This window comes from Mus caroli, chromosome 5, assembly GCF_900094665.2.
Source record: "Mus caroli chromosome 5, CAROLI_EIJ_v1.1, whole genome shotgun sequence".
Lineage (NCBI taxonomy): Eukaryota > Metazoa > Chordata > Mammalia > Rodentia > Muridae > Mus > Mus caroli.
The window spans coordinates 26,335,956-26,363,619 of record NC_034574.1 but is presented as its reverse complement, the minus strand read 5'-3'; the positions used below and the strand labels follow the sequence as shown (position 1 = coordinate 26,363,619).

At 42.1% G+C, this 27,664-nt stretch overlaps 2 protein-coding genes across 8 annotated transcripts in view; both read left to right on the top strand.

Moving 5' to 3' along the window:
* Rbks (ribokinase) overlaps window positions 1-27,664 on the top strand; it is an 81,194-nt gene that overhangs the window by 25,559 nt on the left and 27,971 nt on the right. For all 7 annotated transcript variants that reach the window (XM_029477549.1, XM_021162862.2, XM_029477544.1 and 4 more), the window contains exons 3-6: window positions 6,875-6,938; window positions 8,040-8,102; window positions 14,936-15,100; window positions 23,592-23,683. In XM_029477549.1, coding sequence (XP_029333409.1) covers window positions 6,875-6,938; window positions 8,040-8,102; window positions 14,936-15,100; window positions 23,592-23,683 — 384 coding nt within the window. The remainder of the gene's footprint in view (window positions 1-6,874; window positions 6,939-8,039; window positions 8,103-14,935; window positions 15,101-23,591; window positions 23,684-27,664) is intronic.
* Window positions 20,883-21,414, top strand: LOC110294552 (60S ribosomal protein L26-like). The gene has a single exon (XM_021162863.2). The coding sequence runs from the start codon at window positions 20,919-20,921 to the stop codon at window positions 21,354-21,356; it is 438 nt and encodes a 145-aa protein (XP_021018522.1). The 5' UTR covers window positions 20,883-20,918; the 3' UTR covers window positions 21,357-21,414.

Genomic DNA, 27,664 nt, shown 5'->3' with positions numbered 1-27,664 from the left:
AAACATTAAATTAAGAAAATTGTGTGTTATTCTTAGTCTCCTTGTTTTATTTTCTTTTTTGGTGTTGGGGAAGGAACACAGAGTCTCACAAATGCAAAGAATGCCTTCTGCCTCTAAACTTCACTTCTAGCTGGAAACCTCTTTTATTAATTGATTAATAAAGGGTTTCTTTTTGTAGCCCCTATTAGCTTTCAAGTCATAATACTCCTGCCTTGATTTCCTGACTGCTGGGATTATAGGTATGTGCCTCTTAAGAGTTCTTAAGGAGAAAAATAATAGACTTTTATAGCAAAAGTTATCCATCGTCATTATAGCTTCCATTGTGTAGTATTGTGTTGTGTTGTCCTATGTTGTGTTTCTTTTTGGTTGTGTGTGATAGAGTTCCATAGCCCCTTGTAGCCTATGCTGGCCTTGACCTTGCTGTGTGGTGTAGAAAGCCCTTAATCCTCCCACCGTCACCTGTCTAAAGCTGGGCCACAGGTTAGCACCAGCACACACAGCTTGCAGTAGATTCTCGTCAGACAAATTAGCCACACTTGTTTTTTAGCAGGTTTTTTTTTTTTTAAAGATGACAAGTTCCAAATCATTACATTAATCAAGATAAAAAATGAACAGATGGAGCAAAAGAGAAACTGGTAGAGAATCCCCTGTCATTCTCTACGCAATGCTAGCTTGTGTTCCACTGTGATGCCCTAGCTATCAGGCAGACAGGAAAGAGTGGTGGCACAGGCAGACCCATAAAGGAGTTATTTAGTAAGGTGCTTGTGACAAAAGCAGGAAGCAGGGTTCTGTTAATGTTTATTTCGGGACAGATGGATAATGGAGCACTCTACAAAGTTAAGAATCATGGATTTGGTACTCAGCTGAGTCGTGTGTTCAGGCTAAAGTCCAGTGAAAACTAGATGGTGTATTTGAAAATGAAAGTCTTCATCCCAAGGCAAACAGCCTGCCAGGGCCTCTCTCATAGACTTCTCCTGACGCGTGCAAATGCTTTCTCCACTTGTATTCCATTGAAGTCAAATGTTTATGAGGCATAAGTTCTTTCTAAACATCAAACCCTGGTGAATGCCTGTAATCCCAGCACTCTGGAGGCTATCACAGAGCCACTAAAAGTGTGAAGTTGCCCTCCCTAATCTGCATGCTGAGACCCTGTCTCAAAAATAGCAGGAGACTAGAGATGGCAGTGTGGCAAGTATGATGATCTGATTGCAATGCATAGAACCTGTGTTTAAAAGGTGGGGCGGGGGGCAGTCTGGTGATATGTGTATATGTATAATCCCAGCAAGGAGAGGCCAAGGCAGGAGTAGGGTTCACTAACCAGCCTTGGAAAGTTACAGGCTTCGACAGCAGTGTCAGAAGCAGCAAGGGCAGGAGGGTTTCATGTAAGAGAGCAGTGAGGACGGGAGGGCTCCATGTAAGAGAGCTTCAACAGCAGTGTCAGATGAGCAGCAGTGTCAGAGCTCCTTCATAACCAGAAGACCCTACAAGCAAGATCATTAGGTCCTGTGAACCACCCTGGCATAAATCCATGTTGGAGCTGCCCTTGACCGATCCCTTTCAGCTGGAACAGGCTCACACAGATAGAACTGCCTCAGATTATGTGCAATTCAAGAATAATGTCTGCAAAACAAGAGAACTGTTTTTTGTTTGTTTGTTTGTTTTTTGATTTTTAATATTTTTATTACATATTTTCCTCAATTACATTTCCAATGCTATCCTAAAAGTCCCCCATAGCGCCCCCCACTTCCCTACCCACCCATTCCCATTCTTTTGGCCCTGGCATTCCCCTATATTGGGGCATATAAAGTTTGCAAGTCCAATGGGCCTCTCTTTCCATTGATGGCCGACTAGGCCATCTTTCGATACATATGCAACTAGAGACAAGAGCTCCGGGGTTCTGGTTAGTACATCATGTTGTTCCAACAATAGGGTTGCAGATCCCTTTAGCTCCTTGGGTACTTTCTCTAGCTTCTCCATTGGGAGCCCTGTGATACATCCAATAGCTGACTGTGAACATCCACTCCTGTGTTTGCTAGGCCCCGGCATCGTCTCACAAGAGACAGCTATATTTGGGTCCTTTCAGCAAAATCTTGCTAGTGTATGCAATGGTGTCAGCGTTTAGAAGCTGCTTATGGGATGGATCCCTGGATACGGCAGTCTCTAAATGGTCCATCCTTTCATCACAGCTACGAACTTTGTCTCTGTAACTCCTTCCCTGGGTGTTTTGTTCCCAACTCTAAGAAGGTGCACAGTGTCCACACTTTGGTCTTCATTCTTCTTGAGTTTCATGCGTTTAGCAAATTGTATCTTATATCTTGGGTATCCTAAGTTTTGGGCTAATATCCACTTATCAGTGAATACATATTGTGTGAGTTCTTTTGTGATTGTGTTATTTCACTCAAGATGATGCCCTCCAGGTCCATCCATTTGGCTAGGAATTTCATAAATTCATTCTTTTTAATAGCTGAGTAGTACTCCATTGTGTAAATGTACCATAATTTCTGTATCCATTCCTCTGTTGAGGGACATCTGGGTTCTTTCCAGCTTCTGGCTATTATAAATAGGGCTGCTATGAACATAGTGGAGCATGTGTCCTTTTTACCGGTTGGGACATCTTCTGGATATATGCCCAGGAGAGGTATTGCTGGGTCCTCCGGTAGTACTATGTCCAATTTTCTGAGGAACCGCCAGACTGATTTCCAGAGTGGTTGTACAAGCTTGCAATCCCACCAACAATGGAGGAGTGTTCCTCTTTCTCCACATCCTCGCCAGCATCTGCTGTCACCTGAATTTTTGATCTTAGCCATTCTGACTGGTGTGAGGTGGAATCTCAGGGTTGTTTTGATTTGCATTTCCCTGATGATTAAGGATGTTGAACATTTTTTCAGGTGTTTCTCTGCCATTCGGTATTCCTCAGGTGAGAATTCTTTGTTCAGTTCTGAGCCCCATTTTTTAATGGGGTTATTTGACTTTCTGGAGTCCACCTTCTTGAGTTCTTTATATATATTGGATATTAGTCCCTTATCTGATTTAGGATAGGTGAAGATCCTTTCCCAATCTGTTGGTGGTTTTTTTGTCTTATTGATGGTGTCTTTAGCCTTGCAGAAGCTTTGTAGTTTCATGAGGTCCCACTTGTCAATTCTCGATCTTACAGCACAAGCCATTACTGTTCTATTCAGGAATTTTTCCCCTGTGCCCATATCTTCAAGGCTTTTCCCCACTTTCTCCTCTATAAGTTTCAGTGTCTCTGGTTTGATGTGAAGTTCCTTGATCCACTTAGACTTGACCTTAGTACAAGGAGATAGGAATGGATCGATTCGCATTCTTCTACATGTTAACAACCAGTTGTGCCAGCACCATTTGTTGAAAATGCTGTCTTTCTTCCACTGGATGTTTTTAGCTCCCTTGTCGAAGATCAAGTGACCATAGGTGTGTGGGTTCATTTCTGGGTCTTCAATTCTATTCCATTGGTCTATTTGTCTGTCACTATACCAGTACCATGCAGTTTTTATCACAATTGCTCTGTAGTAGAGCTTTAGGTCCGGCATGGTGATTCTACCAGAGGTTCTTTTATCCTTGAGAAGAGTTTTTGCTATCCTAGGTTTTTTGTTATTCCAGATGAATTTGCAGATTGCAGTTTCTAATTCGTTGAAGAATTGATTTGGAATTTTGATGGGGATTGCATTGAATCTGTAGATTGCTTTTGGCAAGATAGCCATTTTTACAATGTTGATCCTGCCAATCCATGAGCATGGGAGATCTTTCCATCTTCTGAGATCTTCTANAATTTCTTTCTTCAGAGACTTGAAGTTTTTATTATACAGATCTTTCACTTCCTTAGTTAGAGTCACGCCAAGATATTTTATATTCTTTGTGACTATTGAGAAGGGTGTTGTTTCCCTAATTTCTTTCTCAGCCTGTTTATTCTTTGTGTAGAGAAAGGCCATTGATTTGTTTGAGTTAATTTTATATCCAGCTACTTCACCGAAGCTGTTTATCAGGCTTAGGAGTTCTCTGGTGGAATTTTTAGGGTCACTTATTTGACAAGATCCAACACCCATTCATGATAAAAGTCTTGGAAAGATCAGGAATTCAAGGCCCATACCTAAACATGATAAAAGCAATCTACAGCAAACCAGTAGCCAACATCAAAGTAAATGGTGAGAAGCTTGAAGCAATCCCTCTAAAATCAGGGACTAGACAAGGCTGTCCACTTTCTCCATACCTATTCAACATTGTACTTGGAAGTCCTAGCCAGAGCAATTCGACAACAAAAGGAGATCAAAGGGATACAAATTGGAAAAGATGAAGTCAAAATATCACTTTTTGCAGATGATATGATAGTATATATAAGTGACCGTAAGAGAACTGTTATTAGCAAATCTTTGTCTGCAGCTACAACGTAACTCCTGTGCTCAGGGTCATATCCCTTCAGGAATAAGATAGGCTCAAGAAAATAAACTGTAGAGTAACTAGGACGATGTGATACTAGTTAAACACCGTCCGTGTACAGGGCTGTGGGAAGGGCTGATAGATCCCAGGCTAGCCTCTCCACGCTTTGGGAAGACTCAGTGGACAAATATGGAGTTGCAAACAGTGTAAGATGGTACTAGATTATGGTAGCAATCAGGAATGCTGTGTAGGAGTTTTGGAAATGAGAGGATTGATGAGAGCCAAAAGAGGGAAGGTAGATGTATGTTGGTGCTTGAAAAACAGGTACAGTGTGAGTAGGTGGAGAGAGAAGAATGGACTCCTACATTCTCAGAAGTGAAGGCAAGGAGATAAACACGAACATATATACACACATGTCATTATATGTCCCACCACAGTCAAGTTAAAAATGACTCTACTCATAGCTCCAAAAATGAAATCTAATTATTTTGGCCAAATGTGAATTTTAGAAAGATAGAAGCAAATAAAAACAAAACAAAACAAAACAAACAAACAAAAAAAAAACAACAGCCACAACCACCCCAAGAGAGAACAACCGTGCAGCCCTTCTGAGCAGGGTTCAGCAAGCACATCTCGGTTGCTCTACCGTATCTTCACCCCAGTGTTGGGTCCAGCCTGGCGGCCCTAATGGACTTTGCAGACTGTGCTTCCCCCTCTCCTCTTAGCTGATCTACCTACAGAGTATGCCAGGACTGTGATCTCACTGTCAGTCTCATTCCCATCTCTTAGACACACACAGCTTTCCAATCCTCTCCTAGCCCTTTCCTTCTGAAACCCAGCAGTCTTCCACGTGGACCACACACTGGACTCCGCTCCCCGGGCAGTGCCACCTGTGTGCTTTAGCTAGGAGTGTGTGTGGCTGGCAGGCCATGTGTGATCAGTGCATCGGGATGCTTAGTGCTCCTGGGAGGTGTTAACGTGCAGCCAGCGTTGGGAACCATTGGTTCTTGTCTGCCAGAGAGAACTCAAACCACTTCCACCCTCCAGCCTGGCTCAGATGGAAAATTTGAGGCAAAATGCAAAGAATTTTAATTAGCTTGATAATGGCAGAACTGAAAGAAGACTCCAAGTTCCCTGACTCCCATATGCACCAGTTGCCTCCTGGCCAAGATGCTTACATTTAAATTTCTCTTGTCAATTTGATGGCCAAAGTGTGACTGGGAGACAGAAACCTCCTGATAGTCCTGTGTAATAGTCTTTAGTAGGGCCATTATCCTCTGTGAAGATCTCATCTGTAGTATTCGCTGCGCTCAGTGGCAGGAAGTAGTCAAAACCCTTTTCAAAGGTTCTACTGTGACTTCTTAACAATTTCTAGGAACTTCAGTTTGAGTGCAGAAACAGAAAGGATTAAGAAGTGTGTGCTTCTAAGCCTGGGGGGCTGGGGGGAGAGAGACAGGAGCTCCATAGACCCTGGGCTGTCCTTGACTTTGTCTTCCTCCTGCTTCCACCTGCTGAGTGCTCGGCACACTCCACCATGCACGGATCTCAAGCTTAGTTTAGCTATTCATTAATTTGTTGAGATTATAATATAATTATATTCCCTTTTCACCCTCTTTCATGACCTCATTTTTCATTGTTTGTACTACATATGTGTATATGTGTGTATGTGTTTGTATGTATATGTGTGTATATACATATACATATGTATATATATATATATATATTCCTAAATTCATAAATACAACCTGTCCAGTGTGTATACTGTTCTTGTGTGTGTATATATGTTTTCAAGCCCGACCATTTGGTACTGGATAGTTGGTTAATTAGTCTGCTTTTCCCTGGAAGACTGTTTGTCCCGTTCTTGCTAGTTGCCTCCAGTTCTTTGTGTAGGATTGAAGCCTGTGGGCTTTTCACATCCATGTTAGCATGAGACCTAACCTTTTTAAAGTCCAGAAACATGAATGAATGGTGAATGCATACATGATTTGAAAGTGAAGGCTTAGAAAAGACCGATTTAGAACAAGACAGCTTTGCTGGTGCAGAGTGTACAACTCATATGCAGCTCTGCCCTCAAGAGGCTGACACTGGGCTGGAGAGATGGCTCGTCTGGAAGAACACGGGATGCTCTCTCAGAGGACCCAAGGGCAATTTCCAATACCCACAAGGCAGACAACCATTTGCAACCTCTGTTTCAAGAGATCTGAAGCCTCTTCTGGTCCCCTCAGGCACCAGGCCTGAAGGGGGTGCACAGACATACATGCTTCATGCATTAGGAGGGATGTAAGTAAAACAGGGTTAAAGATTACATTCCATTACATTCATCCTTCGGGCTGAAATATTGTCTAGCATCTTACATTAAGATGAAATTAGTCTTATGAAGTACCAAGCATATGCACCCTTTAAAACGCTGACTACTCGAAAAGCCCCATTGTAACACTTTACGACTGTACAGGGTCTAACGTTCATCCTTTCTTTGATACAGGTTGGCAGCGATTCTTTTGGCAATGATTACATAGAAAACTTAAAACAAAATCATATTTCTACAGGTAACATTTCATCTTTTTAAAATTAATGTTTATAACTTTCCTTATGGATTTTATATTGTTTTGGTTTTCCTTTTTTGAGAGAGGGTCTCGCTATATAGCCTTGGCTGGCCTGGTAGTCACTATGCAGCCTGTACTGGTCTCAAACTCAAGGCAGTCTTCCTGCCTTAACCTTCTGAGTGCTAAGATTACAGATAGGTGCTATAATGCCTGGCTTATTGTTTAAAACATTCCTCTGTGATCCTGTTAGCAAGAAAATTGAAAGCTAAGTATAATTAGTAGCTCCTCCCCTGGTAGCCAGAGAGGCTGTAGGCACGGCTTTGTTTAAGTTCTTCATGGACATTCCTCCAGACAGGAATGAATCACTGGAGGTTACAAATCTTCATTTAGTGGCTAAGAGGCATGTGACAAGAAAAACACAGGTGCTGTATTCATAAAGGGTGTTTTAAGAAGAGTCACTGACTGATACAGCTGAGGCCATCCTAGAAGCTGCCAAGGCTGAGAACATAATCACAGGAGAGGAAAGCAAAGGTTCTGGGCCTTTCCCAAGAGCACACAGCCAGCCGGAGCCAGAGCCAGGACTGGAACATGGAGCCTCTGCCTCCAGCTCGAGGCTCCCTGCTGCTGTCAGAGGCTGCCTGGCTGATCAACATCTGTTTCCATGCCAGACCTCAGTTCTGGATGAAATGCAAAGCTTATGAAAATGATGAAAATCAAACAAGTTCATTTTATATGTTTAACCTTTTGTTTTTTTTATCTCAAGTCTGTCATTTTTTACTGTGAAGAAAAGAAATATGTTGTTCTAAAAAATGCATATATATATATATATATATATATATACAACCATGAATAATTTTAAGGAGTAAAATGTGTGGGTAGTTTGATGGGTTGTTACTAACACAAGGAAAAGGTGCCACTGATGTAAAGATGCCCATTTCCTCACTGTATAGGTGATGGGTATAAATTAGCACTAATTACTTACTTTTTTAACTCATTCCAGATGGTTAAAGGTTAAAAAGTTTTTCCAAGAATTAGTGTCACATAAAAATTGTTAGAGTCCATGCCAGGCTGGATGACTCGATCGTGGCTTTCTTTTTCTTGTAGAGTTTACATATCAGACCAGAGATGCAGCTACAGGAACAGCCTCCATAATTGTCAATAATGAAGGTATGTGCGCCACATGTAAGAGCCACCACCTCGAGCAGACCATGTCTTCCAGAACTGGACTGTTTCACCCCAGTCCTACGGGCCTCACCACACCCACTGCTCCAAACAGCAACATTCCCAAATAACAAACTAAACTGTCTCCCCTCCTTAATCATTTGTAAAATGCTCTGTCTAATATATGTGAAGCATGGTAGATGCTTCCAAATGTCCTATCACGGCGTCCCCTGCTCCCTTCACGGGATGCTCAGCACTCGTGTGTGTGTGTGTGTGTGTGTGTGTGTGTGTGTGTGTGTGTGTGTGCTTCTCAAAGCAGTCAAGTACTCACCTGCCACTTCCATTACCCTTCCTCTAAGAAAGTAAAGATAACCTGGTGCAAGACAAAGCGTGATGAATCGTATTTATAGATTATCTACTGAGTAAATGGCAGCCAGTAATTACTTCAAACATCATAAGTGTTCAATTTTATCTGCTCTTTAAGCGGCAATCAAACCTCAAAAGTCAGTATACATAGTTCTACCATGAGGCTTTACCATAGTCAAAACATTTACCTTTAAAAACAGTAACTATAACTGAGTATGGCATCATATCTCTGTGAGTTCAAGGCCAGCCTGGTCTACATGGAGAGTTTCAGGACAGCCAGGGCTACATAGTAAGACCCTGTCTCAAAACAAGAAACAAAACAAAACAGTAACTGCTTTCAAGTTGAAGGGTCATAATCTACCAACTCTTCTTTTTTTTTTTTTTTTTTTTTTTTTCAGAGCTGAGGACCAAACCCAGGGCCTTGCGCTTGCTAGGCAAGCACTCTACCACTGAGCTAAATCCCCAACCCCTACCAACTCTTCTAAGTGTAAAAATATCTACATTAGGTTTCTTATTTTTAAATTAAGGCCAATATTCAGAAAGACTAGGCATCCCTTGGATCTATAGGATGGGACCTAATACATTTTGTGGGCTGTGTTAGAATCTGTTACAGTATGTCTTTGATTTATACAGGGGTTCTTCCGTATGCATAGAGGAATACAATTTAAGACTGCCAATAGTCTGATGTCTCTAGACAATGTTCTTTTCTTGTGTGTATAGCCCTGTAATAAAGTTTAGTTTACAAATTAGAGACTGTAAGAAGTTTACATTAAACCCTATAGGTGGAACAACATTATGAACTAACCAGTACCCCGGAGCTCTTGACTCTAGCTGCATATGTATCAAAAGATGGCCTAGTCGGCCATCACTGGAAAGAGAGGCCCATTGGACTTGCTAACTTTATATGCCCCAGTACAGGGGAACGACAGGGCCAAAAAGTGGGAGTGGGTGGATAGGGGAGTGGGGGGGAGGGTATGGGGGACTTTTGGGATAGCATTGGAAATGTGATTGAGGAAAATACCTAATTAAAAAAATAATAATAAATTCCAGTAGAAAAACAAAAAACAAAAAAAAAGAAAGCTAAAATTTCGCTATACCTTGACAAGTTAGACTCAGAAAAATATTTAAAATATATCTAAAGTATTCATAATCTTTAAAGGAATATGATTCCCAAATTAAGCAAAAATTCTTTAGAATTTATGAGGGATGAAACACCACTTGAATGATATTAGAGGGAAGTTATACAAATGGTTTTTATGGTTAGATTTTAACCATCCAAATATGCAGATGAGGAAGCATCATTAAAGGCTTAGAAGTACTTAACAATTTCTTCAGCCCAATTGAATATTTAGCTGCAAGTACTCTTTAAAAATTAATTAGCACTAGACACCAGATCTATCTCAATGTGACCCATTGGCAGTTGTATACCATAGTATGTCAGCAGATCTCTGAGCTGTCCGTCCAGTTGATGCAGACAATTTGAAGCAGCCTGATTTCCCTTCCACAGTCTCATTTAGAGATAGTACCCAACACCCCTCATCTCATTCTATACCTTGCACTTTTAAGAGAGGGATTTCTACCCTGTAACCAAAAGATGGCTACATATGGTACTCCCCACAGACCAATAAGATATATGATGTTTTTTGTCTTATAGACCCACAGTTCAAGAAGGAGGACACTGCATAGTGCACAGGGCCATGGAGACTTGTTAACTTTAGACCTTGTACATGATCAACTTTACCCCTGAGCAATTTGTTTTGATTAAATCTAGTTGTCTAGAAAAAAAGAAGTTTATATTAGTAATAATAAACAGAATGATCATAGTGTAAGAAATAGTATGTCAGTGTAAGCTACATCAGAAGATCGTGGCCTGCATGGAGCTTCCTTGTTGTGACTGAGATGACACAACCCGTAAATGAGATCAAATGAGGTAAAGGCAGACATTCTGCTCTGGCATTAGTCTGCTATGTAGAGATTGGCACGAACACAGGGCTGCAGTATTTATTTATTTATTTATTTATTTATTTATTTATTTATTTATTTTTGGTTTTTTGAGACAGGGTTTCTCTGAGTAGCCCTAGCTGTCCTGGAACTCACTTTGTAGACCAGGCTGGCCTCGAACTCAGAAATCCGACTGCCTCTGCCTCCCGAGTGCGGGGATTAAAGGCGTGTGCCACTACGCCCTGCTACACCCATCTGATCATCAGGAGGGCCACACAGGCCCTCAGTCTATACATGATATGCTGGATAAAGATGAGACTCATATCCCAGGTGAAAACAGAATCAGATGCCATGAGGTTTCATTATGCTACCCAGAGAGGCATGCAATGTGAAACACGTTAATTTTTTTTCATTTCCTCCAGTATTTACACATAATATTGAATAATTTTCCCCTTAATATGTTGACTACATCTATGCTTTTTCATTAAGGGAGTTATTTGTAGCCTAAGCTGGCATTGAACTCACTGATGGTCTTGTTCAGCCTTCTGCATGTTCTTTGGGGGTTTGTTTTCTTGGTTGTTTATTTGTCTGTTTTGAGACTAAATTCTCATAGATTCCAGGATGGCTTTGAATTTCTGATCCTCTTGCCTACATCTTTCAGGGACCGGGATCACAGGTATGCCTCATCATGCCCAGTTTATGCAGTGCTAAGGACCAAGCCTGGATCCCTGTGCCAACTTGAGCCTCATCTCAAGCCCCTTACAGTGCACTTCTGCATGAGCATTTTAAACTCAACCTCAGCAATCTAAAATTGCAATAGCAGGGTTGGGGATTTAGCTCAGTGGTAGAGTGCTTGCCTAGCAAGCGCAAGGCCCTGGGTTCGGTCCTCAGCTCTGGAAAATAAATAAATTAATTAAATAAAATAAAATTGCAATCGCAGGCCGGGTGTGGTGGCGCACGCCTTTGATCCCAGCACTCGGGAGGCAGAGGCAGGCGGATTTCTGAGTTCGAGGCCAGCCTGGTCTACAGAGTGAGTTCCAGGACAGCCAGGGCTACACAGAGAAACCCTGTCTCGAAAAACCAAAAAACAACAAAAAAAATTGCAATAGCAAAGACAGTAGGTTAAGTTTTCATTTTGTGGTCAAAATGAAAGTATCATATATAATTATTAATAATATATCACTATGGACAACATAAAAATATAATGCAGCATTTATTATATTAAGCTATGTCATCAATAATGATTACTGCCAAAGGCGGGTCATTTCTGACCTTAAACCTCATGTTATGTTCTAGAAATGACTTCAGTTTTTCCTTTTTCCTTTCCTGTGAACCAAAATGTCTGTTATGGTAAGCCGTACCTGGCTTATAGTAAGGTAATATCCTGGAGTATAGATTGTGCAGAACGTGGCAGGACAAATCTATAATCCCAACACTCAAGAGACTCACACAGGAGGATTGCAAGCAGTTCACGGCCAGGCTAGGCTACGGACTGAGACTGTCTAAAAATAATAATAAATATAGAGGAATTGAACAATAAGCGCCTTCAAGTGAAGGCAAATGCCGACAAAGTGACGAGTGTTACTCCGGCTTGTCAGACTCAAGGCATGGCTGAGCTCGCTGCATGTCCATGGCTGCTTTTGTCTGTGGACAGCCTTGGTCTTAGGCTTGTTGTTCAGCCACCAAAGCCCATCCAGAAGTGCATATTACGTTATGCTACAGTTGACTCCAACTGAGAATGAGCTCACTGCTGGGGAGAAGGAAGGAGAGATGCAGTCTTTCAGCAAGTGGGCTCCTTGCATTTTTCCAGGTCTGAGGTTGGCTTTGTGCAGAACCATCCACACTTTATTAAGTTTTCTTCATGGCCAACAAACACACATGCGGTAAGACGATAGGCTAGGATTTGTTCTGTGTGGAGAGGTAATTTTAGGTCGTGTCTATACTAGATCTGCACAAGCAGCCTGAAGCACTAAAAAGTGCCTGCTGCAACTCATTCCTTTAGAGCTGTGCTGTCCAATAGAAACAAAATGTAAGCCACATGCAGTTTTTAAATTGTCCAGGAACCATGTTTTTAAAGGAAAGGGGGTAAATCTAATTTTAACAATATAATTCACATATATATATATATATATATATATATATATATATATATATATAAAATATTATCATTTCAACATGTAATTAAATTTATTTTAGAATTAAAACTTTTCAGTGTGTTTTCTTAAAAATTAGTGAGGCCAGAGAGATGGCCCAGCAGGTCAAGATGCCTGCTGCCAAGCCTGCCTACATGACTGGATCCCTAACCCTACATGATAGAAGCAGAGAGTTTGTTCTTACCCCACATGTGTGCTATATAGCACACACATATCCCAATACATACAACACATAAATACATAAATGTTTAAAATAGTAAAATAGGGGATTGGAGATATGTTTCATTGGTTAAAAGTACTTATAACTCTTCCAGAGGACCCAGGTTCAATTCCCAGCACCCACAGTTCACAACTATCTGTAACTCTTGTTCCAAGGGACCTGACAACCTTCACACAGACATGCATGCAGGCAAAACATCAGTGCACATAAAATCAAAGTAAATACATCTTTTTAAAAAATAGTGAGATCTGTTACATCCTGTTCTTTGTACTAAATTTGAAGTCCAGCACGTATTGACTTTTGTCTTAGTTAGAGATTTACTGCTGTGAACAGGCACTATGACCAAAGCCATTCTTATAAGAACAACATTTAGTTGGAGCTGGCTTACAGGTTCAAAGGGTTCAGTCCATAATCATTAAGGCAGGAGCATGACAGCATCCAGGCAGGCATGGTGCAGGAGGAGCTGAGAATTCTGCACCTTCATCTGAAGGCTGCTATGAGGAGACTCACTTCCAGGCAATTAGGATGAGGGTCTTATAGCCCACACCCACAGTGACACACCTACTCCAACCAAGCCACACCTCCTAATCATGCCACTCCCTGGGCCCAGCATATCAGTGCATCTCAGTTCAGACTAGCAGTAGTTCAAGAGTCAGTGCCACATGTAGTATTGTAATCTAATAGTGAACAGCACACCTCCTGAGAGTTCATTTTCCAGGAGCTACAGAGATAGCTATGTCACCACAGTTCTTCCCCAGAACCCGCATAGAAGAGGGAAGAGGAGAAGGAGAAGAAAATAAAGAAGAGGAAGAGAAAGAAGGAAGGGATGGAAGGGAGGGAAGGAGGAGAGAAAAGCTGGTCATGAGAACATATGCTTGCCATCCCAACTCTGAGGTGGCAGAAACAAGAAGATCCCGTGGCTTCCTGGCTTAACTACCTTAGCCTGCTTGACAAGTTCCAGACCCGTTAAAAAAAAAAAAAAAAAAAACCTGACTCAAAGAAAGTGATTTTCTTATAAAGGTAGCTGGTGCATGAAGAACAATTTCTACATTTTCCCTGTGCCTCCCCCATGTACTCATACATACAGGTGGGGGGGAGGGAGGGAGGGAAGGAGAGAGAGAGAGAAAGAAGGAGAAAGACAGAGAGAGAGGAAGAAAGAGTTCATCTGCAGAATTGGGCACCATCACCACCACCTCCTGTGTGGATATATAAAAGGATTACGGAGAGTGGGCTCAAGTCATGAGAGTCTATCAAATCCATAGTTGTATTTCTTTGTTTGGTCTATACAGTATAGACCAAATAAAATAAGAGATTACCTATCTCATATATTTTCTGTCTTTTAGATATTTGTTAAAAATGTGTTAGGGGTAGCAGGATCACTTTGGGAAGACCATGGCATGCATATGAACTGCTCATATACAGTAGAGCATTTGTTTTGAGCATTCTGCAGAGTTGTTCCTACCTATATTCATCTGTATGGTACCTATTACTTAGAACTCACAATCGTTACCGTATTTGTGTATTAGCCATTTCACATAAAAGAAATTGTAAAAGTATGTTATGCATCATTCCCTAACTATTATTCTTTGTATATAAGAATATTAATAAGGAAAATATGCTTAAATTTTTGTTCAAAGTGCTCATAATAATTGGGCTGGAGAAATGGCTGAGCCCTGGAGACATGAATTCTGTTCCTGCAACACACATGGTAGGAAAGAACTGAATCCTATAGCTTCCACATGCATGCCCATGGTATACATGCACCCACATGCATACACATATGTTCATACATGCACAAAATAAATAAACACACGTAAAGTAATTAAGTGCTCATAGTAAGTCAGGTATGTGCTCATTGTCCCTCCTACTCAGAAAGGTGAGGCGGGAGGGGCTCTTGAGCCCAGGTGCTTAAGACCAACCCAGAAAACATACCAAGACTCTTATCTCCTATAAAAATGAAAATAATCAGAATATTATGAATCTCACAAAAAACATTACCAAAAAACACATTTGGAACACAATAACTAAACCGGAATGTCCTGGAAATGTTAAGATTAATTCTTCTAACACATTCTGTATATAATGCCTTCAGAGGATGGTTTTATATCCTTAGATTGGCTTTGCTTGGTTTAGTATAAATATGTAGAATTTCTTCGTAGGCCAGAATATCATCGTCATAGTGGCTGGAGCAAATCTGCTTTTGAATTCTGAAGACTTGAAGGAGGCAGCCAGTGTCATTAGCCGAGCCAAAGTGATGATCTGCCAGCTAGAAATAAGCCCAGCAGCTTCTCTGGAAGCTCTGACAATGGCCCGCAGGAGTGGAGGTAATGTTACAGATTTGTCACTCTTTCTGGGAGAGCTTTTATCGCTGTCTTAATTAACATTAACCTTTCAAGTTGACTAAAGCATTACTTTGTAGTAAAATATTCGTTCCTCCATCTGTGAGATTCACCGGCTTGTAGTTCTTGATAATGTTAAGAAAAACTCACAAATAGGATAAAAATAACATGAGTAGCATATCCGATATCCCTAAATATAAAACCTGGAGTCTAGTTAGCAGAATCGACCTAAGGTATCACAGGGGCCTCTGAAGCATGCAGCAAGGTGACAGAGAAAGTAGGATGTTCCCACTGCCCACTGTCTCCTGTCTACGAGTCAAAGGTTCATTCTTAGCCAGGTCTGGTGGTGCACACCTTTATTCCCAACACTCAGGAGGCAGAATCAATAGGACCTCAATGAGTTCAAGGCCAGCCTGGTCTACAGAGTGAGTTCCAGGACAGCCAGGGCTACACAGAGAAACCCTGTCTCAAAAAATCAAAAGCAAAGATTCCTTCTTTCTCTGTTTTCTAAACTTGTGTCATCTTTTCAATACACACGAGCCTGTTTGTATATAATGGGTATGGGTTGCCGGTGTCTTTTGCTTCACCTTGGATTTTGAAAATGTTCAAACCAACCCAGGTAGGCAGCACTGTATGATGGGGTCCCTTCAGGGTCAGCGAGCCTGGGTTTCTCCTCTCTCTCTCTCTCTCTCTCTCTCTCTCTCTCTCTCTCTCTCTCTCTCTCTCTCTCTCTCTCACCTCACAACAAATAATGTGGGAGCATGTCTTTTTAATCCAGGTAGCTTGTTTCTTTTTTTCCTCCACTGCCTAGGAGATAAAGTATCCCATTTTTACTCCTTGTTAGGTTTGGGGTATTAGGAAAATTAGTTAATTTTTCTGAACCTGTATGTAAAATTTAGATAGAAGTGGGTCCTGTCGACTTTTTCTGTGGATAGAATGATATAAGATATAATGTCATACTTGCAGCTAAGTCCCAGTTTCCTTCCTTCCTACGCATTTTCCTCTGAATTAGAATTGGAATTGTTTTGTGTGGTGGTGCACACCTGGTATCCCGACTCTGAGAGGTAGAGGCAGGAAGACCATGTGTTTGAGATCAGCTAGGCTATACAGGGAGTTGAAAGCCAGTCTAAGCCAGACCCTGTCTCAAAAATAATAGGATAACACTTTATGTATCGCCATTTGCCCAAGACAAAAAGTAGCTACTGTTACAACAATGGCCTCTGTTTGGTGTTGTGGCAATAGTTATGTGATATATGATAAAAACAATAGAGAACGACATCGACTTTCCCTATTAAAACATCCCAGGAAGCTGTGAAATAAAGAAAATTATAACAGCAGTATAGTATACACGATATACACAGACACTACCAGGCACCGTCAGGGAGGCTCGGCCACAGGAACAGAATATATGTGCATGGTACATCTGGGTTTAGATGTGTGCTTTATGTACATGATTTCTCTTAAAACATTTCATGTTCTATATGGCAGTAAGTAGAAAATAAACCACTGAGGGCTAGCAAAGCGGCTTACTGGGGGTAGACATTTGCCACCAAGCTTGGGACCTGAGATTAGTACCTGGGAACTACGTGATGGAAGGAAATGTCACCTCCTACAAGCTGTCATCTGACCTCCACCTGTGTACATGGTGGGTGTACACACCCCTCCCCCACAATAAATAAATCTGGTTCTTCTTTAAGGAAACTAAATCTCTGAAATGATTTTGTAGAGAATTTTACAGTGTTTATACTGATTTCACAATTTTTTCCTTTTGGCAAAACAATATACTGTGGCAAATTCTCACTGACATTTACTGTATTTTTAATGGACTCAAAGCTGTCAGAAAGAATTCAAAGCCAAAATTCGCTCGGTTGCATTTTCTCAAAGTGTCACAGATGAGGCCCATGCTCATGGTAAGCAGTCTGGAGCTGGAGGTAGCCAAGCTGGTAGAGCACATACCTAGCACGTACAGATCCTGCTGGATCCCCGTGCTACATAACCCAAATGTGCTGGGACACCCCCATCATCCCAGGACCTGGGAGGTGCTGGCAGGACCATCTGAAGCTCAAGGGCAGATCAGAGAGATGACTGGACTCAGAAGATAAAGACACTTAGGGCCCAACCTGTGACCCGAGCTCCATCTCCAGGACCTACACAGTAAGGACACAGAAAGGACTAACTATAAACCACAGTTGTCCTCTGAGCTCCATACATGCTCTGTTCTAAAAATGTGCATAGAAACACACAGAGACACAATAAATAAATGTGGATTTTTGAAAATAATTTTTGAAGTTTAGGTCATCCTCAACTATATAGGAAGTTCAAGACCAGCTAGGGCTAACAAGAAAACCATTGTCAAAAAACAAAAACCCACTCTGTGCCTTGCTCTGGTTCTAAGCAGGCAAAGTGACTACTGTGTGCCTCTGCTGTCTCTTGCCCATGTACACTCTCATGGCAGTTCTCTCCTACCCCTGCTTCTCGGAGAGCACTGCTGTCTCCTCTAGTTCCCCGTAGCCTGCCCAGCAGGTAGAGGAGAGGACCATATAGCTAACACAGGTGAGACCCTAGCCTTCAACAGGGACAGCTAGTGACAGCCTGACACACAGGCAGCCTGACCAACCTCAGCCTGTCATTTGGGTGGGGTCCAGAAATGTTTCCTTCATCACCTGTCCCTCATCTCTTCCTCTTCAGACATTGAGGGTCTTATGGCATCAAGAAGATAGGGGGGATGCTGTAGCAACTGGCCACCCAGCTTACTCTAACTTTTGTTTGTATGTTTTGTTCTGAAACAAGGTTCTGTGTTGGCATTGAGTTTCTGATCCTCCTGCCCCTGTCTTTCAATCACAGGGTTACAGGTATTCACCACCATGCCTGGCTTTGATCCAGTGTGCTTCTAAATTAATTCCGCATTATCTAGTAGTTCCATCTTGTCTGCAGAATGAGCATTCCAAAGCCTCTGCCTGCCACCGCACTGAACTACTTTAATGCCCTTTGCTTTGATGAGCTCTTATACATCCAAGAGCCATAACTTCTGCATCTTCTTGATAAGCTCTTACAAATAATAGAGCCATATGCAATGCATCTTAAGGTACAATGTCAGAACTAACACTATTTTATCTTCCTACCAGTTTTTTTTTAATGATTTATTTATTTTATATATGTGAGTACACTGTTGCTGTCTTCAGACACACCAGAAGAGGGTATCAGACCTCATTACAGATGGTTCTGAGCCACCATGTGGTTGCTGGGAATTGAACTCAGCACCTTTGGAAGACCAGACAATGCTCTTAATCACTGAGCCATCTCTCCAGCTCCTTCCTACCAATTTTGTGGGTATATTTGATCTTAGCCACCTCAGCACACAGTTTTTTCTTACTTCATTGGGGTAAAAAACTTAGACTTCTTCACCAAAAGTGAAAGTGCTGGCATATCTGAATTCCAGCCTCACTATTCTTACTGTGGAGCCATTGTTAAATAAAATAGGGGTTCCCTGAACAGTCCAACCATGTGGCCAACCAAGTAGAATATACAAGCTGATAGGATGAGTCAGATCCCAGGGGATCAGGACGGCATGAGGTTTGACCGCACACTGTGAAATTTATAACTGATGATCTGTCAGGTTTTGAAATGCAGAGGAAAAGTTCTATCTTGAGCACACTGTCTCAAAACTCTCCTTGGTTTTACCGAAATGAAAGCAGTTTGAGACACAGTGCTAACAGTCAAAACAAAGAAACAGCAAAATCAGTCCCAGTTGGGTCACAGTGCAGTTAGGTAGACCTGCTGCAAGCTGACGCTGTGGCTGCTGGTGGTGAGACAGTTCATGTTGGGTCTGGTCTTTATATCCATTTCAAAGCAAATGGAACATTACAGGGACAATTATAAATAATTGAGATTGTCAGATCGCCAAGATTAAATCCCAGGTATGATACAAAGTGTCTTTTAATGCCACTTTAGCCCTTTTCCATTTGGCAAGCTGAGCCTCTTGGCTGGCTGTGTAGACTTTTGCAACAACATTCACATGGGCCAAACTTGGAGCTGTTTTACAACTCAAGTCTCAAAAAAAAAAAAACCAACCCTCAATGGTGAAGAGACAGCCAAGCCAGCGCATTGGGGTACCCACTCTCCTCACGGTACCTTTCCTTAGGGGTGACGTTAGTCCTCTGTCCCTCTGAGCGAGTTCTCGGGGCATTCTTCCATCCTCTCTTCCACCCTATTTTTCAGCCTGCCAGCTTCCCCTAGGCTCCACCAGTTCCTCATCAACATTACTGTGTCAGCCATTGGTGTGTGCTCAAGATAACCAGGAGGTTAGTGCATCTCCCTCTGTAATGAGTGATACTCACTGTTGTGTCCTGTCATCCTCTCTGTAGCGCCACATCTCTGGTTTTGCCTAATCCCAGGATGACATCAGTTTTGCATCGAGGGTGTTATACATTTGTACTTCTCTTTAACTACCTGCATGCACTAGTTCCTCATGCTTCTTCATCCTGGGAAAGCAGAACCCAAGAAGAATGATTTCCATACAGCATTTTTTCACTTCTCCCCTAAGCTTAGGGACTATGAGCCACACATCAGATGCTGTGCTTACATAACCAGTGACAGTGGAAAGAATGCCCCTCCCCCACAGTGAAATACAGGCAAAGAGGATTTGCTTAATTTATTCAATATTTATAATAATCAATTTATAGAGTTCCTCATTCCATCCCTTGATATCCACTGTCTTCCACTACTAAAGCAAGAATCATTTCTTCATTGGTAGAAGATGCTGTGCATGTATAAAAAAATGGGGTCTTCCCATGAAGTACCACACTGGTCTACCATCAGACTTAGTCCCACCAAACTTTATAACAGATCATTTATGAGTTTAGTGAGTAACCTCTCAGACTTCTTCTCTTCTATACAAGCATATACACACATAGTCATGCTTTGTTTTCTTTTAGAAGGAAGGATTGTCACAAGACTGCCTTCTTTTTGGTTAATAAAGAATAGAGATATTTCTCTGATAAAGCATTGATGGCTTCATTCATTTTAACAGCTTTAGAGTATTGATCACATAGACCAAGGAAAAAGAGGACCAACTAATTTAGTTAGATCAGCCAGTGCAATTTTCTAAAGCAAGTCCTCAGATAGATGTGTGGAATTCCCTTGGCTTTCCACCATAGTCCGCAGCATGAGCATCACTGTACTTCATAGCCGTATGCCTGTCACCTTCTGTAAGATGAGTATAGAAAAGGACTTGCTAGATCCTGGATCTTTGGAGGAATGGAACTTCTCAAAGAATGGCTTTATCCTGCATCTTCATTACCGGTAGCTTGATACAGTCCTGTGCCAAGTGCTTAGGAATACAGGCTTGAAGATCACACTAGATGTGCAACTGCATTCAATCTGATACTTGAGGGAAACAGAGCACAATATGCTTGCATTAATTACTTTTCTTTTGCTGGGATAAAATACCATGACCAAAGCAAAGAAAATGACCCTCACAGACTCATAGATTTGAATGCTTAGTCATGAGGGAATGGCACTATTCAAAAGGATTAGGAAACAGCCTTGTTGGAAGAAGTGTGTCACTGAGAGTGGGTTTTGAGGTTTCTGAAGCCCAAGCTAGGCTCAGTGGTTCTCTCTTCCTTTTGCCTACAAAACCAGATATAAAATTCTCAGCTACTTCTCCAGCACCATTTGGCTGCATCACCATGCTTCCCACCATGATGCCAATGGACTAAACCTCCAAAACTGTAAGCCAGCCTCAATTAAAAGCTTTACTTTAGCTCTTTCCTTTTGCGGCCATCGGTGGATTGCAGCCGCCAAAATGAAGTTCAATCCCTTCGTGACTTCTGACCGAAGCAAGAACCGCAAACGGCATTTCAATGCGCCTTCTCACATTCGGAGGAAGATCATGTCTTCCCCTCTTTCCAAAGAGCTGAGACAGAAGTATAACGTTCGGTCTATGCCCATTCGGAAGGATGACGAAGTTCAGGTTGTTCGCGGACACTACAAAGGCCAGCAGATTGGCAAGGTGGTCCAAGTGTACAGGAAGAAGTACGTCATCTACATTGAACGCGTCCAGCGAGAGAAGGCTAATGGCACAACCGTCCACGTGGGCATCCACCCCAGCAAGGTCGTTATCACCAGGCTAAAGCTGGACAAGGACCACAAGAAGATCCTGGAGAGGAAAGCCAAGTCCCGACAAATAGGAAAGGAGAAGGGCAAATACAAGGAAGAAACGATCGAGAAGATGCAGGAGTAGAGATATCTCATGCACGGCTTTCATTAAAGACTGCTTAAGTAGTCAAAAAAAAAAAAAAGCTTTACTTTATAAGAGTTGCTGAACGTATAGTGTCTCTTCACAGCCATGCGGCACTAAGACAGCAACTTAGAGAAGAAATCATTTATTTGGAGCTTACAGTTTCAGGGTTTAGAGTCTATGAGCATCATGGCAGAAAGCATGGCAGCAGGCAGGTGGGCATGGTTCTGGAGCAATAGCTGATAGTTGACATCTTAAACAGGCATGAAGCAGAGAGCACTAACTGAGAATGGCAGAGCATTTGAAACTGAAAGTCTACCCAGAGACACATTTCAAACAAGCCACACCTCCTAATCCTTCCCAAACAGTTCCATCAACTGGGGACCAAGTGTTGAAGCAGATGAGCTTATGGGGGCCAATCTCATTCAGACTAACCCAGTGCTATTCAGAAAACTTAAAACCTGGCTGCATTCAGATGCTGTGTCCTGGGGACTTTCATGTATAATGGATATCTCTAACCCCTCAAAGACATGGGAAACCCACTCTATCAGAAGGATGAAGAGGGATGGACAGGCATGGGTGTCAGCTATGTGCAAAGAACACATAATAACAGTAATAATCCTCCATATTTGGACAACACTTTATAGTTTACATAGGACTTTTATGTGCATTTTCTAATTTAAGCCAAACGACTGCCCTGTATAAAAATCTGAGCAGGAATTTTAAAAAAGCATACAATTTATGTGGAAGGACATCGTAAGGTCTAAATTAACAAAATGTGGTGATGTTGTCAGCCTATATATACTAGCTGAGACCACTGACTGGCCCAACTGTTAAGACCTAGGTAGGTACAGATGCAGGCTAGACCTGCTCATAGTGTTGCAGCAACTGGGGTCTTCATCAGCCATGAGCACTCCCCAGGACGGGGGTGGGGGGCCGGGATGTGTCACTGCTGAGCTACCTATGAGAGCTACCTAGAGAACTTGTAAATGTGTGGGTTCCCTGATCATAGCCCAGGATTCTGTTTCCATGAGCTGGAAGTGGGACCTAGAAATCCTACAGGCTCTTCTGTTGTGTAAACAAATTTGTAGCCATTGTTGGAGAAGAGTCCCTAAGAACTCAGCTAAAGGATCTTACTTGAGACTAGTCAGGTGGATTATTTACCCTGGGAAGCTGTGGATCCAGGCTGAGGAGAGAGGCCTGGCCAGCCCGGTTGTTTTGTCACAAAGCAGGAGTGGTTTACAAATGGAATTACTAAAGCCTTTAAAATAATTTGCAGAATTTCACACCAAAAGCTGTTGTGTAATATTGTGCGTTGGATACTGCCCTGGTCTAGATAAGTTGCTATTTTAAAGAATATCAAAGCCAAGGGACTCTTGGTTAGGTCCCAGCCTTCCCACGTCCAGGAGTGTGAGTGTGACTCCAGCACTCGGCCTCGTCTCTCTAACCTTTACTTTTCTCCTCTGTCAGTGTAATACTGGCAGTGACAGTGTCCTGCTCTTGCTCTGCTGCCCCGACCCATCCTTCTCTGTAGTTGTCTAGTCTGAGCTCGCACCTAAGTCTCTGAATGAGATTGCCCCCCTTTCTCAATCCAGAGCCAAGAATTCACGGGGCAGGAGTGTATGTGTGGTGTCGTGTGTGTGTGTGTGTTGGCATGAGTAATTTTCATCTATTTTGGAGGCATACCTGGGTCTACCTAATACACATATTTACCTCAGTTTCCTACATACTGTTACTATCAGAAAAGTCTCGATTCTTTGCTGTTTCTTTCCTGTCGCTTTTTTCTTCTCTGAACCCACCCCACAGATAAGCACTTAAATTGGCCTCCAGAAGTGTTCACTGTTCCATCCAAACTCATACATGTTCTTCCACACCACACTTTTGCTTTAATGTTCTTGTTGTCCTCACCTGACCTGTAGACTCATGTTAGTCGTAAATATGATGCTTGCCCTTGAAGTGGAAGTGAGAAGGTAAAAAAACAGAGGAAATGGATACACGAAAGGATTGATAGATACTAGGCTGTCATGAAGACTGACATCCCAGACCTTTCTGTATCTGTGGTTTAATAAATGATTTTTATCTGGTAAGTGTGAAAATGACGGTCCTCAGATCTCTCTCCCTTAGAGTCTGTACGCACACCAACTCCATTACTTTACATCTAGCCTAAAAGATAAGTAAAAGAACTAAATCAATATTTTTAAATGATGACTATTGAGCTCCTTTTCCATTCCTTTGCAGTGAAAACCTTGTTCAACCCAGCTCCAGCCATGGCTGACCTGGACCCCCAGTTCTATACCCTCTCCAGTATTTTCTGCTGCAATGAGAGCGAGGTACAGACAACTCACTTGCTTCTTCTATGAGGGACTTGCAGGCAACTGGATAAAACAGACAGGCAGGATGAGCTATAGCAGTTGAGTATATGTGAATTCAGTAAAAAGAGATTTTTCAGTTACTGGGGTGTGGAGAAAAGGAAAGTACTTTTGTGGCCGTAAAGGATTCTGAGCCACCCCCATAATCTGATCCCAACCAAAACCCTCCCCATGTCAGGCACCCTCCAGTCCCCAAATGTGCACATACTGTTTTCTTTTCTAAGTATTTCACAACTTCTGGACTTACTTATTTATTTAGTTTTTCAAGACAGGGTTTCTCTGTGTAGCCCTGACTGTCCTGGAACTCCCTCTGTAGACCAGGCTGGCCTCGAACTCACAGAGCTCCATCTGTCCCCACCTCCTGAGTCCTGGGACTAAAGGGGGGAGGACTAATTAATATTAAAGTTGATAAGTTGAGCAAATAAAAATACAAACCAAAAGCCCAAAAATCTTAATTTCAAATAATCGGTGAAAAAAACATATAAAACCATTGGTTGTTTTTTTTCTGAAAATCAAATTTAACTGTGAGCCTTTGTATTTTATCTGGCAATTGTAATTAGTGTTCAAGCTCCTGAGTAGCTTCTGTACTACCTTCTAGTGTGCAGATTCTGTGGCAGCATTGGCAGAGAGACACAGGCTCCTACTGAGCCTGCTGTAAGAGGGAGCAGTGTCTTAGCTAAGGGACATAATGTGCACATCTGCACAGCATACCTGTCAGTGTGGTGATAGAATCTACTCTTTAATAAATAATATTAGGTCGCCGGGCATGGTGGCGCATGCCTTTAATCCCAGCACTTGGGAGGCAGAGGCAGGCGGATTTCTGAGTTCGAGGCCAGCCTGGTCTTCAAAGTGAGTTCCAGGACAGCCAGGGCTACACAGAGAAACCCTGTCTCGAAAAAACAAAAAAACAACAAAACAACAAAAAAAAAAGAATAAATACTATTAGGAAGGAGATCTCAATCAATCACCATTATTATAGAAAGACAGCCTTAGACTAGAATTCTCTCTCATCATTGAGATGCAACACACACACACACAGAAACAGACTGTTGGTCAATAAAGGCTAGCTTTCCTTTGGCTCTAAGGCTAAATGAAGGTTAGGCTTTCTTAACCTGCTTGCTTGATAATTTCATCTGTCAGGACATACAGGACACAGAAGGCTGCTACATGGAAACTAATTTTAACAAACCACAGTAGTTTATGCAACATTTTTGAGCAACCACCATGGCTAGGCATTGGGCTCAGAAAAAGGAATTGTGGGAGATGGAGACCATTTCACAATATGAGGTGACATTTCTCTCAACAACCAAACTGGCTCAGATTTCCCTGGTGGAAGCTTAAAAGACACTGTTTGTTCTTCAGACAGTTTTCACAGCACAAATGTTTATTCAGCTCATGTGTCTTCTCCACTAAATTACAAATTCCATTAAGACACATTATTGTATTCTGTCCCTATTATATACTTACCTATTGCTATATAATAAATTCTCCAAAGCAGCTATAGTGATTCCATTCCCAGTTTCCATCCTAGGGAATTCAGATAGGGCCTGGCATGGCTTGTCCTTGCTCTGTGGTGCCTGAGGCAAGAGTTGAAGATTTCCAAGGCTGAGAGATTCTTCACTCGGGTTTGATAGTTGCTACTGGTGTTGCCTGGAGCATAGTGGGACTGTTGGTCAGAATACTTATACATGACTTGTCTTGGCATACACACCACACACGAGTGTGTGTGCGTGCGCGCACATATGTCAAAACACACACATACTCTTTCTTACACACACACATCAAAACACACGCATACTCTCCCTTACACATATACATCAAAACACACTACACACATATACCCAAACATATCACACACACATACACACACACACACACACACCAACCACTCACACACGGGGTCAGAGGTATTGATAGAGATTTCAGATTTTTTAGAAGATACAGTAAGAGTGTCTCTGAAAGTAGATAAGTGTGTGTAGCAGACAGAAATGGTCCCTGTAACACAGATTAACACAAAACGTATTAAGATGGCTCAGAGTCTGTTCCCACCACCCATATGGCAGCTCACAACCATCTGTAACTCAAGTTCTAGGGATCCAGTGTCCTCTTCTGGCCTCCTCAGGCTCCTGCACACACTGAGTACACAGATATACAGGCAGGTGCACGAGCACTCAAGAGTGCGCGCATGCACACACACACACATAAAAATAAGAAAATTAAGAAAATGAAAAGGTGGCCTCAGAGTACAGCCAACCTAGACTGTACACAGGGGTCACACGGAAGACAGAAAGAGAAGGTACATGGCCAGGTTCAGGCAGCTCTTGCTATTGGGATCACAGATGCAAAGAGCAGGCACTTGAGGGATGGTTTTTATATGACAAAAGGAGTAATTTGGGCATGATCTGAGCAAATAAAAGTAAGATGCAATCTCAGTCTTAGGAATGTACAGCATATGATTAAATTGTAATACAAAAGGACAGAATTTGGTAATAAACCTTAAAATTATTTTATACATTGTGTGTGTACGCGAACGTGCTCATATGCCATGGCATGCATATGGAACTGCCAAAGGACTTGAGGAAATCAATATTCTCCTTCCACCAGGTGAGCCCTGGATTGAACTCAGGCCATTAGGCTTAGTTGCAAGTGCCTTTACCTACTGATCCATATGAGCAGCCTACACACACACACACACACAAATGTGTTTAATATTGGCATATTCACAGCAACTACAAGCAGGGCTTACATAGTCTTATATAGCATATGGTTAAACTTGAATAAGGAAAGGAAAATTTACTTATATACTTTGAGTCAAAAAGTACTAATTCAATGAGTGCTATTTTTAACTACCAGTGTCACAAGTAGAGAAGCACCCCAAAGATGGCAGAGGGGTGCCTCTTGGCCCAGTTTCAGCCCAAGACTCTTTAGTGTTCCAGGAGAGAAATATTGATCCTGCACAAACCCTCCTCAGTTATTGCATGTGACTTAAGGAAGGTCATAGAGATGGTGACCAGTAGTCTGCAAGAGCATGAGAGAGACACCAAGAGAGGCCCGGACACTGCTGGGCCAGGGGAGGCCTGGGCAGTGGTGTCCAGCTTAGGTGCCTATGTTTAGAGGTGCAGCATACATGGAGTCCCTCGTAGTGGCTCCCTCTCCACTTCCCACCTTCCTTGTTTTCTGTCATAGACTGCATTTGTTGTCCAGAGTTCTATATCTAGAGGAACTGAGATAGCAATACAGCTACATTGATTAGCCCATCCCCTGCGTGGATTTATTTTTTTGATTTTTAATGAAAAGTAAAAACAAGCCAGGTGATGGTGCACACCTTTAGTTCCAGCACTCAGGAAGCAGAGGCAGGCAGATCTCTGAAAGTGTGAGGCCAGCCTGGTCTAGAGTGAGTTCCAGGACAGCCAGGGCTACACACAGAAACCCAAAGTTGTCCTAAGAATTTTACAAATATTTTTAGATTTATGTTATGCATTTGAGTGTTTTACCTGCATTTATGTATGTGCACTTCATATGTGACTGGTGCCTGTGGAGGTCAGAAGACAGGGTCAGATCCTCTGAGACTAGACTTACAGATGATTGCAAGCCACCATGTAATTGCTGAGAACTAAACCGGTCTTCTGTTTGAGCAACAAGTGTTCTTAACCACAGAGCCATCTCTCCAGCCCCTGAGAGTGTTTTGTTTCCTTTGGAGTTTTTGTTTTTGGCATTAACTCTTGACCTCCCAGACACTGAGACAGTAAGCCTGAGACAACTGTGCCCATTCAGAGAATATTTTAAGTAGCTACTTTCGTTGTCCTCATTTTGTTCCTCTTATTTATGCTTCTGTGCCAGTTGCCAGTATCCGTCAAGGTTTCCACTGCCCTGATTGTTGTGAGAAACGAGGGAGACATGTTTCCTAAAGGGCAGACCTGAGCAGACCTCAAACTTTATTCT

Bases quoted from the DNA above. Each gene is read 5' to 3' on its own strand.
- LOC110294552 (XM_021162863.2), top strand. From the start codon at position 20,919: ATGAAGTTCAATCCCTTCGTGACTTCTGACCGAAGCAAGAACCGCAAA.